The sequence below is a fragment of the Idiotropiscis lumnitzeri genome, chromosome 9, assembly GCF_059441095.1.
Source record: "Idiotropiscis lumnitzeri isolate Australia: NSW breed Sydney's pygmy pipehorse chromosome 9, RoL_Ilum_1.0, whole genome shotgun sequence".
Taxonomy (NCBI): domain Eukaryota; kingdom Metazoa; phylum Chordata; class Actinopteri; order Syngnathiformes; family Syngnathidae; genus Idiotropiscis; species Idiotropiscis lumnitzeri.
The window spans coordinates 2,510,942-2,530,201 of record NC_142399.1 but is presented as its reverse complement, the minus strand read 5'-3'; the positions used below and the strand labels follow the sequence as shown (position 1 = coordinate 2,530,201).

Sequence of the window (19,260 nt, the reverse complement as noted above, 5' to 3'; positions counted from 1 at the left end):
GTATGTATTCCTTTGTTCCCCTCTGGTGCGATGCAACGCAAAGCCTCTCTTGTGTAGCCAAGACTGTAAACACTCTGAAACGACAGAGCCCATTGAGATTTACACCCATGTTTTTTACATGTTGTCCTTTTCCAATCACTGGATTTTCGAACCCCATCCGCCAGCTCCACCAAATACCAAATAATACAATTCTAAAAGGCTCAAATATTGGCAAAATAAACGTGCAGTTCACAAGTTTGTGTCAATATGCTTCGTGGAATAGCTGTGCGCAGGTTTCATTTCACATGAGGCAACCCAGATCAACGGCACTCAGAGCAATAGTTTCATTTGCCGTCGCGAGTCAGGGCAAACGGGGAGGTCAGCTATTAGATGAGGAAATCATATGAACAGAATTAATATATATTGCATTTATTCTACAGATGTCCTGAGGGCAAAAAGTGGAACTGCGGCGGTGGGAGCTGGGGGTTGGAATTCTGTGCATGTGTAATGAGACAGGAACATTAAAATAACCACGGAAATGACACACTGAGGTGCCACTTATGTGGAGACCTCTAAGCCTTGGTCAACTGGTGGGAGCGCGCCGTTACTTCACCATGAATCTGATATGATGATAAATCAGGAAATTGAAATGTTATAATTTCATATTCATGAGGGCCTAATGCACTTTGATGCCAACAGCGCGCCTGTGGAATACGAAAGGCCGTGCAATAGAAGCTGGCTTACACGCGTGTTCTTTTGTGTCCTGTTGGAAAAGGACGAGAATGTATTGTCATTCTTCCAGGAAGGCAATGTTATTTTTAGTCTTTTACATGACACGCAAGTCGTAGTGACCGCTGTTTTCCTTCGGGTGAGATGGGAAAAAAAAAAAAAAATCTTGATGTCAGGTGATTTGCGGTGCGCTTCCTCGCTGCGCTGTCATTCAGCTGCAAATACATATACTGGTGCCTCCGTCTCGTGCTCCGTGTCTGTCCGTCGTGTCCGAGGAGATGCTGCATTCTCAATGACACCGCTGACAGTGTCATTGGTTATAGTGGCGAGCCTGTCTCCCCTCTCATATCCAATTATCTAAGTACTTTGACAGGTGATACTAGAATGTCAGCTGAGGAGGGCGCTGTACCAAGTGCGAGGCCGCTCTGGACGCTCCCTCCCTCGCTTCCTTCCTTCCTTCCTTGCTGCCTCCTTCTCTCGACAGCCACTAAAACGTTACTCCTGTGAACATCTAGTTCGTATAAGTGCAGTTGTACATTCCCCCGTGCGTTCCATCTGGCTAATGTGATGCTGGAGCCATACCGTAAAACACATCATGGCGCGTAGATCATCGCGAGGAGCATTTGTGTGAGGTGGCAAATGATTGGACGGTCTTAAGGCTCAATGGATGTCCTTTATGACTGTGTTTGGCCTTGTCCTCGTTCCATTTGGTTTTAACCTGTGTCACATTCAAGTGTAACTTATGTCAGGTCATTACATCCAAGATCCACTTTGCGGTCAAAATGGCTCACGCACCACCGTGGTCCAAATTATTATGCACGAGATGTATTTCGCAGATTTTTATGAATAGTCTATGCAAATGGAATTCATAAGCAGAATTCTCAAGTCATCACCTTTTAGAGAATCATTTTCATGCTTTTAAACAAGCTACTTAATGACAGCAATTATGTTTTTTAAAATAAAAACATGGATTTTTGTTACAAAAAAAAAAAACTCTTCCAAATTATGATGCGCAGCTGCATTGGGAGGTTGAATTTCCTGAAATCAAGATCAAGTTCTAGTTTAACGTAGGACCATAGGGGCCACACCAAGTGTTTCTCGCCCTTTATGACCAGAGCAGCCAAGGATGCAGAGAAATTCCTTGCAGCAAAAGAATGTCCACTGATAACCACCCTGGGTGGTCAAGATGGATGGAACAGCCGAAATGATGGCGAGAGACCTGCTCGGCCTGTTTTGAGTCCCTGAAAAGGACGAGGAGTTTCTGACCACTTTGAACAATAGTCCAAAATTAAGAAGAGAATTTTCCGAAACAAAGTCATCTTCATGTGTGACAATCTGACACCGTCTTGTGTCGCATGACATTTTGCTGCATCGTCGGCTGCCGTGGGCATCAAAGGAGAGACGCTTGTGTGTGGCCTCCGTCCTCCCCTTGACGATCATCACTATCGAGAACCTGAGTCAACCCTCAAAATGTTTTTACGCCAGATATGTCATGGAATCACAAATCTGTCATTCATCAAATGGTTTGTTCAAACATTTTATTTTGTCGTTTGACTCGAGCTGTAACCTCAACACTCCGCATCATAAGAACTAATTGTATAAGACAATAATAGAATAAAATTGCGGTGGTGACTAAGTCGGAGTAAGTGAGTGGTCTGGTGCTAAGTCATTGTTAAAGCGCGTGCTCACACCAATAGGGCATCGAACGTGACAATTGACCTTGTTGAGCCGTCTTTGATCCCAAACTGGATTGTGTGTCAGCGATGGCGATGTGAGCCAACTCGGGTAACATTTGAGCTTTGATCGTTCCATCTGTTGCCATCCGATTCCGTGCGCTCCTCCAGGATAAGGTTTCCTGAAAGACACCAAAGCGTCTTGAACCGGAATGGGAGCATTGCAGGTGCATTTTGTCAAAATGTTGTCATGTTTTGGCCTTGATAAGAAATCCTCCATATTGCAGTTGAATCCAAAAATAGTCACAACTCATGAAAATTGAATTAGCCAGGATTTTTTTTTAGCTCCTGAATCAGCATTTTTATTAAAAAATATTTGCTGAGGGAGATGTTTCTGACGTCTACTTTTCATCCAGTAATACAGCCCGTGAATTTCTGCAAGGCCATTGTCGCATCAACTCTGACTGTTATTGCAAGAAAAATATGTCACCGTATGCAGTTCATGTTCGACTTGAATTTCCATTTGCGAATGTAAATTACTCGTACATGTCTGGGATTGAGAAATTGAATGGCGCATATGATGTGATGGCAGAAGCAGACGTACAATAAATGATGGCTGATATTTTATTTATTTATTTATTTTTTTAAGAATGACGGCGGGAAAAACAACCATTTGCAAACCAACCTCCTCTGAGGCCATTTTAGGTGCAGATGGCAGTAAATGTGAGGTTGTGAACTTTGACCCTGTGGGCACTCTGAGATCATGCATGTATTACAGTAGACAGGCCGTGTTTTGAAATAAGAGCAGGCTTGGGGACTTTGTGGAATGTGGGGAGAACTCTGGCTCATCTTTATTGTGCTTAAAAACAGTTTCTTCCTCTGTACTTAATAATACGGTCCCTTGATTTGCTAGCGTCCTTTATTTCACAGGTCAACCTTTTTTTTTTTGGGAGTGTCAACGATACTTTAATGGTTTCTGATTAATTCTTGGCTGCTTCATCCAAAAATGACATAAATTTTGCCAAATTGGCTCCAGTCTTATAGATGTTGATATTTTTTTACATTTATTGATAATTCCTTTTAGGGGTATTAAAAATGTTTGCCGTTTATTCTCTCATGAAAGTGAAACAAGCATTGCATAAATAGACATATCAGTAACTCTTGCTCTTTTTTTCAGAATAGTTTCCCGAGTTTTGAATTTGACTTTTGAGATCTGTACAAGAAATGTTCTCAAAATTAAATGGCAGTAGATCTTATTTTTTTTTTTTTTTTTTTTTTTAATCGCTTTGCTAAAAAACCCATAGAAAATACAGTTTGCTGGTTTTCTCAATCTGAATTTAAGAAATATAAATAGTTGGATATATCTAAAAAAGCAACACAAATTATAATTTTTTTATATTGCATTTTTGCTGCGCTAATAATACCATTGTTTCGGTTATCTGGATTTAATTTGCGAAAAAACTCAAAATGAGAAAAATGCTCCTCAAATGAAGTTACTAATTTGTTACACAAATAAATAAATAAATACATTTCATGCCTTGCATTAGTCTCGGGCCATTTACAGCCAAATCTCAGGGAAATTTAGGGACACTGCAAATATAAGCGTAGACGACGACAATATACAGTGCTGTAGCTGAAGTAAAAGACAATATTGTTTTTCCCATATCGAACAGTCGCCGTCTTCTCCACATATTCGTTCTTTGGCTCGGAATTGTTATTCGACTTTCCAGAGCAGCTGAGGTCAAACACATAAACATGCGTCTTCATTCCATGAGGCGTCTACGAGCCAATAACTGCAGCACATGGTAGCGCCGACAAGGTAAAAGATTGGTCCGTGTGACTCTGGATCAATGCCTATATGTTTTCATTAGCTGAATGGCGGGGAGGCTCGTGCAAAATTCTTCAAACTAAATGCTATCAAATGTGTCAGCGTTATTTATTCATGAAGCCCAAGCTTTATTGATTGCAGACATTTGTGTTGGGTGTTGATCCACCACTGAGGCACGCCTCTTATTTGAATAATGATATTCTTGTCATAAGTGTTACATTCTTATGATCATTTTTTTTTTTTTTTTAGACAAGTATTCCCAAATGGATTGCCGAGTGAATTTTCCCTTGTCACCATCTTTCGTGTGAGAAGAACTACAAAAAAAGACCGATGGTATCTTTGGCAGATATTCGACCAGGCTGGAGACACTCAGGTGAGTGCTCGAAATCAAATCAACATCCAAAGTCAAACACAATTATTGGTTGACCTCATTTTTGTTTGTAATTTGTATTGCCCGTATATTTTTTTCCATAGGAAATAATGAGCATTAAAAAAAAAAAAAAAAATTCTCTGTCGCATTACCCTATTATTAAAACCACAAGCGAGCCAAATAAGGAAAAAAATCAACCATGTACATCGTATTCTGCACAATCTGCGGCACCCCCCCCTCGTCGTAAATCGTACGAAATTCCCCCCGGTTGCCGGTTAGCAAAAGTTATGAACTCGTATGATCCGCTCTGCAGGAGTAAACAGGTCGGAGACCACTTTTAGTGTATTCAATTAAACATTGTTTCTAAACAATTTGCAAATTATTCAATTTCTTTACGTTTTACACAACGTAAGAAAAAGGAACAAATAGTTATTTATGCTGTTCTCATCGTGGCCTTTTTGTTCCCGCAGGTGTCAGTTGTGGTTGATGGCGGCAAGAAGGCGGTGGAGTTTTCCTCGCAGGGCTTGCTGAAGAACGTGCTCCGCTACACATTTAAGAGCCGTGACCTACACACCCTTTTTGATCGCCAATGGCACAAGCTGAGTTTTTCCGTCCAGAGCAACATCGTCTCTGTTTACATGGACTGCAAGCTAATAGAAAGGAGGCTGACCGCCGAAAGGGACGGCATCGACCAGAGTGGGCGTACACTCATCACTACCCGAATACAAGATGGACGACCTGTGGATGTGCGTGCTCCATCTTGAAGTTTCCACTGTTTTCTAGTCGGTTTTGCCACATACAAGATATTAAGTAACCTTTTCAAGATGATGTAAAGCGTGCTAAAAAAAATGTAGTTAGTGAGTGTGTCCTCCTCGAATGTGGCTAAAGTTCCATTAGCGGTTGACCTCTTATGTAAAGATATGAGTCAGCACATCGCCAAAATGGAAGTGTTCAAATTTGGCTCCGAATAAGAGATAGGTCAAGGTGAAGCTAAAACCTCAAGTGATCTGAATTTCCCGGACTTGTTTGGACTCGGTGTCTAAGTGGAAATGACTTTCATGATTGTGTCCCTTCATGAGCGCTCCTTTCCCCAGGTGGAACTCAAACAAATGATCCTGTACTGCGATCCTTATGTTGTCGATATGGAAACATGCTGCGAGATACTGGAGACAAAGGTAAAATACGTTTGTATGTCAGCAACACAACATATTTTCTGCATTGATTCTATAAAGCGCTTGCGTCGGGCCAAAACCTCCTAAGTCACATTTTGGTGTTTTTCAAAAATATATTCTTTTGGTCAGTCCACATCTGTGGGTGTTACTTTTAGCCATATTTGACCAATCTGAAGTTGAACAAGGTTGCCATTTTTGGGGTTTTGGATAGTTGTGCTCACGAAAAGAGAGACCTGCTGATTTTCTCAGTTTGCATGCTAGGACTGAAAACACCGTTTTTGAAAACGTTGATGAAGTTTTCCACAAGGGCAGTTCTTGATGACCTGAAACACAATATCCGTATCCACGACAACCAAAAAAAAGCAGACGTAAATCAATAATTCCTCATGTTACAATGATTTCCAATGGTTTAGTGACCTTTGACCTTTACTATGTCATCTCCCTGAGCATCCTGCTACTTGTGCTGTGTTGTCATGACACACCCAGACTTATTATAGTACCGTACGTCAATTGTGTTTTCTATTAAATGAATGCAACGCTGCTCCTTCGAATCAGGTATGTCGATTGTGATTGAGCTGGTTTTTTTTTTTTTCAAATTGTTTAAAACGTAGCAAACAAGACAAACGTGTCTAAATGGGTGTATTCTTTGTATTGATCCAGTGTGAAACCAAGAAGTCATTTAATGGCACCTCCCCTGACCCAGTTACAGCTCAGCTCCCACCGATGCTGTCTCACCTCGCCACACCGCCAAATGACAGATGTCATTGTCCCGCTGAAAAGGTACGATCAATTGAAAGCAACAAGGGACCTTAATTGAGCACGCGTAATGTCTATTGTAACCCCGTCAACAGTGATTTAGAGCATCCTTTACAAACACCGAATGTCCAGTTAAAGGACATTTATGCTGAAAGCCATTTCCCCTCTAGAAGACAAGCAGTAGTGGTGAACTAATAGCAAACTCTTTGAGCGTTTCCACATGGCGCATCATGGACGATGCTATGAATTCTTAATAATGCGAAATTATTATTGCAGATGCAAATACAAGGCAGAAATTGAAATGCTAATTCAAACCTGGAATTATTGAGTTCTCGCTGAGAGGAGCAGATGGCCAATTGCACACTGAACCGCCATTTTTGGGGTCTTTAAAAAAAAAAATCCAGTAATTTAATCCAATCACTATTTGGTCATAAATTGAAACGCTAATGCACACATTTGCAAAGCATTCCAATTCATACAAAATTTACATGTCAATAAATATGTCAACAAAATGCTCAAATTATTTCTTTGAACAAAATATATTTGGACTGTTTGAATTGAATCTACTTGCAAAAATGTGTTTGGTAAAAATAATGTATGTAAAATATATGAGGTATGTAGTTAGTATTCGTATTTTATATAATGTATATTTTTATTGTTGTTTTTTTGTTTTTGTTTTTTGCAAAGGGGGACGCTGGTCTTCCTGGTCTACTCGGACTTCCTGGACCCAAAGGCGATGCGGGAGATAAAGTATGTTTAAATGCAACATTGTTCAGCACCCGCTGATTTGCATGAGCGCAGATTTTCTTTGCATTTTTTTTTTCCAGTTTTACTTTTTTTTCAATTCCTAATGAATCTTTATTAAGAGAGGGCGAGAGAGAGGGGTGTGGTGTAGCAAGCAAGCCAAAATAAACCAGCTAATAATTTATCGGCCTTGAAATAAAAAAAAAATAAAAAAAGGCAGTTGCCGATAATCGGCAACATGCCAAATATCGGCCCTGATAATCGGTCCGGCCGATAATCGGTCGATCACTACCCCAACCATATGAGAAGCATTCTGTAATAAAGTAAAGTTGATGACACGTCTTAGCAAATAATGTATGACTGGTTGCAAAGCAGTGGTATCAGCGCCAGAATTTTTCAAATGAAAACTAGCCACTAGTTTGCTTTGCTCAACATTGCTTTAGAAATTTGTGAACAAGATGCGCAATATGTTCATTTTTCCATCTAGGAAAATCAAGTCATGACACATGATCCCTGGATTTGAGATCAATTTTTGAAAAAAAAAAGAAAAAAAAAAAAGACCTTTTGTGTACATATACGTTGAAAAAGTCCAACCTCTTTCAGGTCATCTCATGAAATGGAAGAAAAACATTTATTTTTTTTCCACAGTATATTTTTACTCGGTATATACTGAGAGGGAAATAATCCAAATTCAAACCAAATGCTCCACAGCAGACACGCTGGTCACATTCTTTGAAAAAAAAAAAAAAGGACTTTTGGCTTATATTTTTATCTTCCAAGACAACCATTTTATCGAAGCAGTTGTTATTTTCTACCCAAGATAGAATTCAGCATGCTTCTCACAAACACCGGTCCTTCATTTTTAATATTTTCCCATTACAACTCCAGACTATGTTTTGATACTCTTGAGGTGCTGCCCTCCATTGTTAGCACCTGAAATGTAATTTCAAGTTTTCAACCAATCAATACCTGGCACCATTTGTTTACTCGCTGAACGCCCAAATTCATAACAAATCCTATTACCATCTTGAACACGAAATCAATGACGGTAAAGAAAACCATTATTGAGACGCATACACACATGTTGGCTGATAACAAACTGCGCGCCGCACTCCTGCAGTGACGCGTGGTGCCTTACACACGGAGTCGTTCACTCAACACCTCAAAAAGCCCCATAGGACTCCTTATCGAAATTTGTCGGAAGTTGATATTTGCAGCAATTTCGAACGGAATATAGAAGCATCATTCTGCCTCTCAGTCAAAAGGACACCGCGTCTAGGGTTGTTTGTATTTTCTTGCAATGCTTGTGTGGGTTTTCTCCAAGTACTCTGAAAAAGTCAGGATATTGATTTTCTTTTTTTTTTTTCTTTTTTTTTTTATTTATTTATTTTTTTTACTTCAAGCGAACTAGCAGAAAATAGTCGGTTTTGGAAAACTGTGATGTTGGAAACATCACGCTGTGACACAAATGACCCTAAAAGCGCTTTTTCTTTTTCGCAGCATGCGATTTTTCAGTGCCTGCCCCCTTCCCTATTTAGAATTGTCTTTCACAATGATCCCAAAAAATCCTTAGAGGGATTCCGTGTCTTTTAATCGCTGCTGTCCACTTTTATAAGTCTACGTTTCTACTACCTGAAAAGAGACTAACAATGTCTTTATGCAAACATTGAGGTGAACTTGTGAGGCTTTCAATTACTCTTCCAGAATCCCTTTCTGTGTGGAGATGTCAAAAAAAAATGACCAGTGTACATCTTCGCAATTTAGCGTGACTTTGTAGAGATTAATCAAAGACATCTGGGCAATTCCGAGCATTTAAAAGATGCACAATGTAAATTGCGGCTCAATTATTGTGACCCACACAGTGGTGTTCTTGGGAAAGTGTGTGTGTGGGGGGGATTACTTTGGTTTTGTTACTCTAACAGCGAGTACTATCCTGCATTACAGTGAGAGTTTGATGGAGGATTCTAATACACTGCAAAAGGATTAAACAGCAATGATTAATCCAAAATCCCCCAGGAAATTAAACAGATAAGTAGTGGGTTATAAGAATGGAGCTTACTTGAATGCAAATCCATTTTGCATGGCCTCGCACATAAACCCTGGTATTACTAGATTTACAGCTCCTGTATGTGAACACAAAAGACAGGGGTGGGGGGGGGTTGCGTAGTAGTGAAATTAAAACTTCCTCTTCAACAATTACCTTGGAGTACAGCTTTTCAGCAGTGTTGTTTTTGGCAGGCATTTTAGATTTAGTCTTCGTCATTTGGATGAAAATGCTTATTAGTTTTCGTCACATTTAGTCATCCCTATTCGTGATAGCTTTAGTCGAGTTTTAGTCGACGGTTACTCAAAACGGGTTTAGTCGCGTTTTAGTCGACGGAAATGCAAAAAAAAAAGTTTGTCGAATTTTTGTAAATTTCATCGACGAAAAACTCAAAAAGGTTTTAGTCCATTTTAATTAAAACTAGACATACAAGGGTTTCCAGCCAATAGCAAAGATTTTTTTGATGGACTACTAAGGATGATGCATTACAAACAGATAAAAGTGGTAACAGTGAGATCAATGCTCCAAAATAAGATGAGAAGCAAAACGTTTTATTTGGCAACTGGCTTTATTTTACTTCAAGCAACATCAAATAGAAAGTCGACTTTTTCTATAATACAGTATCACAAGTCCAAACCTGATCAAAAATATCTTGTTTACTTGTAAGAGCTTGCTGTTATCGGAATCAAGTACCCTACCGAGTGTGACTGTCGCCGTGCTCACAAGTGCTAAATAATGACTTCAGAATGCCAGACCATTCCAACTGTTCTTCGTGCTGTTACAGGGAGACCCGGGGGACGCCTGCAGTCCGGGAAGCCAGGGTCAGAAGGTAGGCACTATAAACAGGAATAAAATATGATATGCTGTGGTAATTGTCTTGCGTGACGTCATGTGGCCTTTTTTTCCTGAAAATTCATCCATTATCTGTTCGGCTTTTCCTCACGAAGGTCAAAGGTCTGCTGGAGCCTTTCCCAGCTATCTATTGTAGGGCATTAAGCGGGGGTCACCCTGAACAGGTTGCCAGAGAATTGCAGGGCACACGTAGATGAACAACCATCCACGCTCACGCTCACACCTAGGGGCAATTTCCAATGTTCAATCGGCCTGCCAGGCATGTTTTTTGGAATATGGGAGGAAACCGGAGTACCCGGAGAAAAGCCACAAATGCACAGGGAGAACATGTAAACTTCAGACAGGAAAGGCGGAGCCGGAATCGACTTCCATCACTGTGAGGCCATCGTGCTGCTAACCAGTCGGCCGCCGTGCCACCTCCTGAAAATTCCAAATTTATTATTTTATCTCGCGCAAAAGTGTCGTTGAACAGTGAGCATGGGTGGAGCTTTCTTTCTTTTGCCATTTTCGTAGATGGGTGCCGTTAGAAAAGGGTGTTTGCGCCGTTGTGGGGTTAAACACGGCTGACTTCACTTCGAAGCGGCTTCTCTCATTCCCTTTAAATTGAGCGCAGGAAAGTCGCGCGGTTTAATAGGACGTAACAAAACAGACTCACTGGGGTCCGCTGCAAAGGGTACTTTTAGAAATATAGGAATGATGATGATGATGATGATGAGGCGGCACTATGGACTGGTTAGCGCTGTGGGTTTGAATTCGGCCTTTCTGTGTGACGTGCATGCGCTCCCCGTGCTTGCATGAAGTCGATAATTTTAGTATGAATTTGCCACTCCGATGTTCCGATGTCATGAGTCGGCGTTTGTGCTTGCATGGAGGCAATTTTATGTGTCACTATCCAATCATTGCAATCTTATGAGCGATACTCGATGTGTAAGGTTTCAAAATAATGTCATTTCATCTATTTATATTAATAGATGTATTTCCCGCCACAAGGCGTGAGTGATGCTGCATTTTTCCTGGCTCCACTGATAGCCACATTGGAAAAGTTTGCCGCCGCTACTTTAATCATAACAGTAAATGCAGTTTTGTCCTTGGATGAAACAGTCCGACTTTTTTATAGGCCCACAATACGGCCATGAGGTCATAAAACTCTATAGGTTACATTAATACCACTGTCAGGAAGTTTCATGACATTTCACCCACAGCTCAGAAATGAAAAGTGAAGAGCACAACAGAATATTTGGTCTCTTGAGCTTATCGTTATGTTCCAACATAGCTGTGTGGCATGGCTCTCAATTTTAGGCAAATATATTTGTATAGAATTGTTTGTTTGTGCTTGGAACACCGTTTTTTGCTCTTGTCTTTCAATTAGAAAGCCACAATACAATGAATTTAATCTCCGGAACATGCGTCCAAGTTGGGATTTGTTGTTGATGGGTATTTTTTTGCTTCAAGCTACGGCGCAGTATCGCCGTTTTGCAGTTTTTTTGTGTCGGCTGGTTTACTCCAATCATAATTAACAGGACGTTGTAGAATATAATGAAACGAAAGCGCAAGGACTGAAAGTGAAATGCAAACTTTTCAGGGGCCTTTTAACTTTCACTCTTGTCACTATAGGGGGACGATGGATCAGAAGGACAGAAGGGGGTCGTTGGGGAGAAGGTAAGTGCCTCTATCTCCAGTTGACATATATTTCCCATGCATAGCATCTCCACCAGATCTGGCATCATCAGAGAATCAATTCTTATTGGCTTTTCATTTTCTGTGGGGTGGCCGGGGCATGAGGAGCACAGCATAATTTACTGTGTGTCTGTTTTCGTGTGCCTGACATATTTGAAGTAGATCTGAGTGTGCTCTAGCCCTCGGTGTCCTTCTGCAGTCAAACTAATTGATATGTGTGCTGCTATGGGCTTGGCATACTAATGGGCTAAACTCATTTCTCAAATGACTGTATGTCACTTCAGGTTCAACTTTATTGCATGCTCGCAAATTGAACTGCGGCGATTCCACTAATGTGTCTACTGTAAGCCGTACGGTTGTTACAGTATGTTCAGCAGCAAATGGCTTAAGAAGCATTTTTATGAAAGAGGTCTTTTCGAACTTCACAAAAGTTGTTTTAGCCGAGTTCAGGTGAGATGGACTTATATTTTTGTACCAATTAGCGTGTTTAACTCATTCACTGCCATTGACGGGTATAAACGCCCAAAATGTTTCCTTTTCATTTTGACCTCACCTGGCAGTGAGCGACTTAATAATAAACCGTTAGTTTACCCACCGAGGTACGGTACAGACGGAGGCTGTGCAGATGGTCACTTTATTGTGGCTTGGCTGGCACACTCGCAGTCATCAAAACATTTCCCTCTTGAGATGGGAAACATTTGTAACATAAATTTTCTTCAGTGTGGTTATTGAAGAAATGCCCTAAATTGGATTAGAAAATATGTGTTATGGCAAGGTAAGGGTCGCCGTCTACCTTGAAAAGCTGCCATGGAAACAAGAATTTGCCTAATTTTTGGATGAATAGCACACAGCATTCTTCAGCCGGTGCCAAATATTTCTCCATGCTCTCACTCGCTCTGTGATGCGTTTAGATTGCGTTGCAGCTGGCCAGCAAGCTTAACCCGGAGCGAATAAAAGTCGACAAATTATGGTTGGGTGGTATTGTACGTAAAATGCCGACAACAAAAGCTTAATTGGCAGGTTTCAATCGTGACTTTAAACACGAGCGCCGCTCCAGCTGCCGCTCTCTCCACCAAGCGCCACCACATTGCTCACTTTGTTCAAGAGTCTGTAGCTACTGGCAACTCGAAATGCATTTGCACATGAATGTCATGATCGAGTTTACTGCGGAGACCACCTAACTGGATAGAAGCTCCGTGCGGCCCAAAAAGCGGCTCATTCAATTGCTGTCATTATCTCGCAAAATAAAATTGAAAGCGCGTGAGAACCGTTGACCTTTTTAAATTGCAATGTGTCTTCATTCCTCACCTCCGGGAATTGTCCATACGTTCAAAGAAGAACAGTACATAAAGTTCTGTTTGGGTTTCGTCTTCTGGCTGACGGGACGTGCGCTGCATATAAACTGGAAATAACAGGAAGTTGCAATTTGTCTTTCTTGTTTCATCGGTGAGGTTGAGAGGCAGTTTGCTCGACATTGTTTTCAGCTGGAAACAAAATAACAATTGTCCCTTTTTGATGTTGTTTTAATGATAGATGTGATTCAGTGGCTGCAAATACAGACATTGGAAAATAAGTTTCATCCATATGTGTCCACGTATGTGCTGTGAAAACGTACTTTGCAGTTTGGCTGATTACATCAGTTTTTCTCTGCGTACTCCAATTTCCCTCCACTTGCCTAACACATGCAACTTGGACTGCAGTATTTGGCAGACTCACCGAACGGTAATACCGCAATTGAAGATTCAAAATCAGGGGTCACCGCCCTTTATGAAACCGATTTTACATTTTGGCAACTGAAGCGTGTGACGAGCTACAATTTTGATACATACTTCTAAAATAACAAACGTGCTTAAATGACCTTATTCGTGTTATTCTTACTGTTATATACTGTTATATAATGGTGCAATACTCAAATACGTAAAATAAAAAAAAGATTATATATATATATTTTTTTTTAATTTTATTTATTTTTTATTTATTTTGGGGGGAGTTAACCTATTTAACACGATCTACCTGATCTGTCTCTGACTGTGATGAGCTCATATTCCTTTTTAAAGCCGCAGTGTTATTTTAGGCTCAACTCGACATCTGAGACGTGAGAATCTTGTGTATGACCATCCGGGATCGTGTTCATAGATACACATCCTATGGGAGAGAGAGAGAAGGAATGTGCGGCGTGTAATCCGGCAACCACTTCCATCTGTATCCAGACGGTGCAAGAAGTTGGACGGACGACGGAAGTGTCAACCCAATTGAGTCTATGACCGTGATATTGTTGCGGAATAACACTTTAGGCTTAGATCTCTGTGGTACCAACTATTGCCATTCACGGAGAGGAATAGGCATGCTAATAAGAAGTAGTTCCCAGCACTTACTGTGATTGGTTTCACAGCAGGAGCGCGTGTGTGATGGTGTATTACTGAGCAAATGGAAAGTCACCAAGGCATTTCCTGCTGCAACATCGCTGGCATTTGTGCGTCGCCACTCAAGTTATCTATGGTGCTTGGAGATCTTGTTGCACTCTGCTTCCTTGGGCCTTTCCTTTTGCGGGAACAATATTTCTCCTGCTCTAATTCAACCCACAAAGCTCAGTTTGTTGATGTTTAGAATGTATACAATCGGAGAGACTTGCAATTATCCCCCTCCGCTCGCCAGACGGGGCATCGACCCTGAGCTGGTCCGGTTTGTAAAACGTATAAGTAAACATAATTAGGCTGCATTTGCGCATCCCTGCTTGTGTGGCTTCCGTTGTCCCGAGCTGGGGAGTTGCCAGATTGTCTTGCAGCCCCACCGCTACAGGAGTAACGAGACACAGTGGTGTGCGTAATTAGCAGGCGAGTGTACACACAGCTCCCCATAGTGTTCTGACCTTGTGCTGCAGCACAGTCACACAGAAGGCAACCCTCGCTACCTCCTCCTCATCTTCATCCCACCATGTAGAGACAGCAAAAGCCCGCAGCTTGCAACAAAAGATAATGCAGCAAACCCGGCCCCTCGCGTCCTTGTGCACCTGAAGTGCTTCGGTGGTCTCACAATGCCGTTAAAATAAACATGCGAGCGAGGTTCTTCAAAGGATGGCAAATGTAATGAAGTGAAGAATAAATGATGGCTGCTTCTTCTTTTTTTTTTTTTTGCTGAATCAAGCATGACACTTGAGCCCTATTTTCGTAGACAGGCGTAAATATAATAAAGTATAAAGAATATGAAAATGTCTTAAAAACAGTAAAAACACCCATTTGCTCTGCAGTGATTGGGCAGTAAAGCAACAATTATAAATACTTGGGATTGTCCTCAACGTCAAGATCAGTTTAACGCAGCTGGGCGGGCGCAGTGGTCGAGTGGCGAGAGGACAGAAGTTCAAAACCGTTTTTCTTGTACTTGCGTAGGCTTTCCCCAGGAGCTTCAGCTTCCTCCCACATTGCCAAAGCATTTTGTTCGCTTCATTGAAGACTCTAAATTGCCCGTTGCTGTGAATTTGAGTATAAATGTTTGTTTGTCAATGTACCCTTGCAGACCCAGATGCACCCACATTCAGCTGCGTTTGACTCTGAGTGTTAGTGGTCAAGCAAACGGACGGACGGACGGAGAGATGGATGGATGGATGTTTGTTAGCTGCTTTTCGGGATATTAATTAAATTTGTGATACAATGAAGAGTTAATTAATGGTGTGGTGCCTGTTAAATAAATGTCACCTATCCCATGTAAATCTGTTTTATTTTAAGCTTTTGTTTAGACCCCCATTATTCCAAACTAGCGTCGTTGAATAAATTCACCAAGCACAATGCATTTGATTTGAATGAATGCACCTCCTATCACAAAGGCACACATGGTAAATCAAGAACACGTATTTACAGTTTTAGTAAATTACAAAGTGAATGGGATCTGCTGGGCTTCCGATTTAGATCAATTTATATGAATTTAATGAAGTTTTGTCTTTTCTATACAAGCAATCAGTAATTTGCAATGAGAAAGAGACTACGAGACAAAACTCTTAATGGACACTTCATTAGCCCCCCGTCGTAAGATCTATTACAAGAGAATTGTCTTGAGCTAAATATTTCCATGTCATTTTACTGTGTGACATTTTATACAAGAGTGCAGAAAACTCGTACATAATAAGGTCGTCACTGGTCCACCGCTGTGGTATAGACTAGGAGTCGCCAACCACTAGCCTGATACTTAGCCACAGACAAAATAGATTTTCAATACAATGCAATTATATTTATATATAGCGCATTTCACAGCAGATGGAGCTGTAACAAACATATGCCGTCATATGAATTAGCAGGTAATTAGAACATGAATTAAAACACGTAAATCCACTCGTGTTTCAAAAAAAAAAAAAGTAAGCCACAAAATAGCAGACATGAATATATTTAATTTAATTATTATATATTATATTATTATCTTTCTTAATCAAGAAAACACCCCACGTAATATGCTGCAAGTGTTTTTTTTTTGTTTGAAAAAGATAATCTCAAGTTAGGACTGGGTCATTGAAGAGAAACAAACATAGGCCATCAAAATGTCTTTCTGTGAAAAATGGTTGGGGATCAATAAAGCACTAACGTGGGTGATCCAATATCACATTGATGAAGACGTTCTCAAGCACGTCTAGCCTCGAAAGCTTATATAATAATTACATGTTTGCAAATTGTAACTTTAAAAAATGTTGTTCTTATGAGACTGTCTAAGCAAGTTTGTATTTCTTTACAGCTGGAGTGAGTATATAAAAATCTTTAGGGTCAATGGTTTTAATTTGTTTTCAGCTCACAAATCAACATTTGAGAATTACTGTCAGTCCCAAAAGTGTTTTTGTCCAAACAACAAAATGACTATTAAAGAATCCCAATAACAAGACATCGTGTTCATATTCACGTTCTCAGCGCAATAATGAGTGCAGGGCTGCTCATTACAGAAAAAGGTGGCGCATTCCGATTAATCAAATTCCTTTCTTTAATTGACTAAACCTGGACTTGTTTACGTGCTCGTTATCAAATTGAGCCTTGATCCCCAATACTCTTTCATTCCTAGCACGTCGAGTAATAGCTTCACAAACAAATTAGCGGCGGGATTCCCCCCGCGTGTCACCGTGCCACAGTTAAGTGCTTGGCCTGTCAATTTGAATTTGGCTCTCGTGTTTTACGACGAGAACGCTTTTGATTTACAGCCATTTTTTTTGTGGGCGCGTAAAAAGGCGCACATTTTCAAAATCAGGACAAAATCATAGCAGTCAAAACATGTTGGCGGGCATAGCGATAATTCTTTTGGACCTTTTGGGAAACCAACTTTTGCTGTTTGAATGATGCTGTTTAAGAAGAGGGCGACACGGTGGACGACTGGTTAGCACGATGGCCTCACAGTGCTGAGGTCGTGAGTTCGATTCAGACTCCGACCTTCCTCGGTGAAGTTTGCATGTTTTGCCCGTCCCTGCGTGGGTTTTCTCTGGATACTCGGGTTTCCTCCCACATTCCAAAAAGATACATGACAGGTTGATTGGACGCGCTAAAATTGTCCCGAGGAGTGAGTCTGATGTGTGCCCTGCCATTGACTGGCATCCATTCCAGTGTGTACCCCGCCTACTGCCCGAAGACAGCTGGCATGGGCTCCCGTACTCCCGCAAGCGCTTCAGATAATGGATGGATGGATGTTTGAGAAGAGGCTTGCAGGCAATAGACAATAACTTCTGGTGGAGCCAGACTTGTGTAATAAGGGGATGCAATCCTCTTTTGCATATTCTATTAATAGCCCCTCTAACACTTAATTTGCCCATGACAAATGATTGTGTTTTTTGGCACTCCCTGTTCCCTTCTCCTAACGTGTTTAGGAGACTCACATTTACCGGCCTGAAAGTGTCACACCTAACGAGGCTTGCTAACAATTTACCCTGTCAATACACGTCAAGGCTCATCCATCAGCAATCGCTGCCCATCCCAGCTGTCGCTCTCATTTCATGCCTGCGAGGCTTGACTTTGCTCCGTCCAACCCGCCGCTTGTATGTGTAAAAGCAATTATATCAACGATTCTTGGCAGGGTGGAAACGGGCGGAAAGGGGCTGGGCTTGACACGATGTAAGTGACCGGATTGTGGTTTTCCTTGCTGGTTACGCATCATATCCGCTGATGTTATCGTGACCGTCTTGACTTTGCCGTATCTCTAATTATGCTCGTCTTACCCGTGTTTCGTCTGGAGAAACATCCAAGGTCGCACATGGATGAGTTCGGCATCACAATACTGACCTACCATAACCGCTTCTTTTCAGTTGAACGGCTTTCCAATCGACTGACAATACATGAAGGTGAAAAATCACGCACCTTGTGTGTTTTTCCCTCTCAGGGTCCCACTGGTGACCCCGGACCAGTTGGTCCCAAGGGACAAAAAGTGAGTGTTTCTGACACACCTAGTCAAGAAAAAAACGACACAATCAAAATGTTCTGGAGAGTATAAATTCCATTTCCAAAGGGTTCTCGTTTCTGATTCTTTAGGTGGGAAGGGTCAAAAAAGTTTGTCGTTTTTTTTTCATTCATTTTTAGTGACTCACGGCATACACTAAATATTTGACATGGCCTGCGTCGTTTTCCTTTACCTTCGTGTTTACAAGGCAAAAACAGAAGTTCACTTTCAACCAATCATCAGATATTCGACGGGGCCATCGCAAACCCCAAATCTTGAACTCATTGACATTTTGCTTCATCTACCTCTTGTTGTTCTTTCAAGCTGATATAAAATAAATGCATTAAAGCACCACATATCTTTGACTACACTGATAGATTGGTTTACTCTGAAATGAAAAATGGCAATTTTTTCTGAACGAGGCCCTTCAGAGTTTGGACATGCCTGTTTTTCAATGGAGAAGCTAATCTGTCACTTTTGGATGAATTTGCCTAAACCTTTCCACAAATTTGATTTCTGTTAACTTTTCACAACCCTATGAATGTGAATTTATAAGGTATCAATTTTTCACTCTTACTACGGAGATTTATTTTTAAAACCCTGGTGAAAATAAAATCACAAGCGTTTAAATGAGTAAACGCTGAGCTCCCACTCAGCGGCTAACCAGCTGTCTAGACAGAGAAAAGCCAAACAATTTGGCAGCCCACTTCCGAGGAGCAGCAGGTAGGCTCTAGTTTGTGTTTACAATGATGAGAACCTACGCTTGCTGGGTATGAACAATACATATGTCTGCTCATTGGCATTTGAGTTGACCCGCAGTTTAGTTGTTAGATGTGCCAATGGTATAGATTTGTGACGTCAAGAGTGATTTTGGCCTGAACACAGAGATTTTTATATTGATTGTAATATTTGTAATTGACACTTTCAAAACAGCTCTATTATGTTGTCTGAAGAATGCGACCTTTCATTTAATTTTGAATTGGAAATTTGCATTAAAATTATGTTGTATATGGTGGCATCCAGAAGAAAAACTGAGCTGTATC

General features: G+C 41.0%; 1 protein-coding gene across 1 annotated transcript in view; it reads left to right on the top strand.

The window, feature by feature from the left end:
• col19a1 (collagen, type XIX, alpha 1) overlaps positions 1-19,260 on the top strand; it is an 87,290-nt gene that overhangs the window by 4,520 nt on the left and 63,510 nt on the right. Inside the window, exons 5-12 of the mRNA XM_088305196.1 lie at positions 4,459-4,582; positions 5,050-5,325; positions 5,674-5,754; positions 6,412-6,531; positions 7,195-7,257; positions 10,080-10,124; positions 11,762-11,806; positions 18,161-18,205. Coding sequence (XP_088161322.1) covers positions 4,459-4,582; positions 5,050-5,325; positions 5,674-5,754; positions 6,412-6,531; positions 7,195-7,257; positions 10,080-10,124; positions 11,762-11,806; positions 18,161-18,205 — 799 coding nt within the window. The remainder of the gene's footprint in view (positions 1-4,458; positions 4,583-5,049; positions 5,326-5,673; positions 5,755-6,411; positions 6,532-7,194; positions 7,258-10,079; positions 10,125-11,761; positions 11,807-18,160; positions 18,206-19,260) is intronic.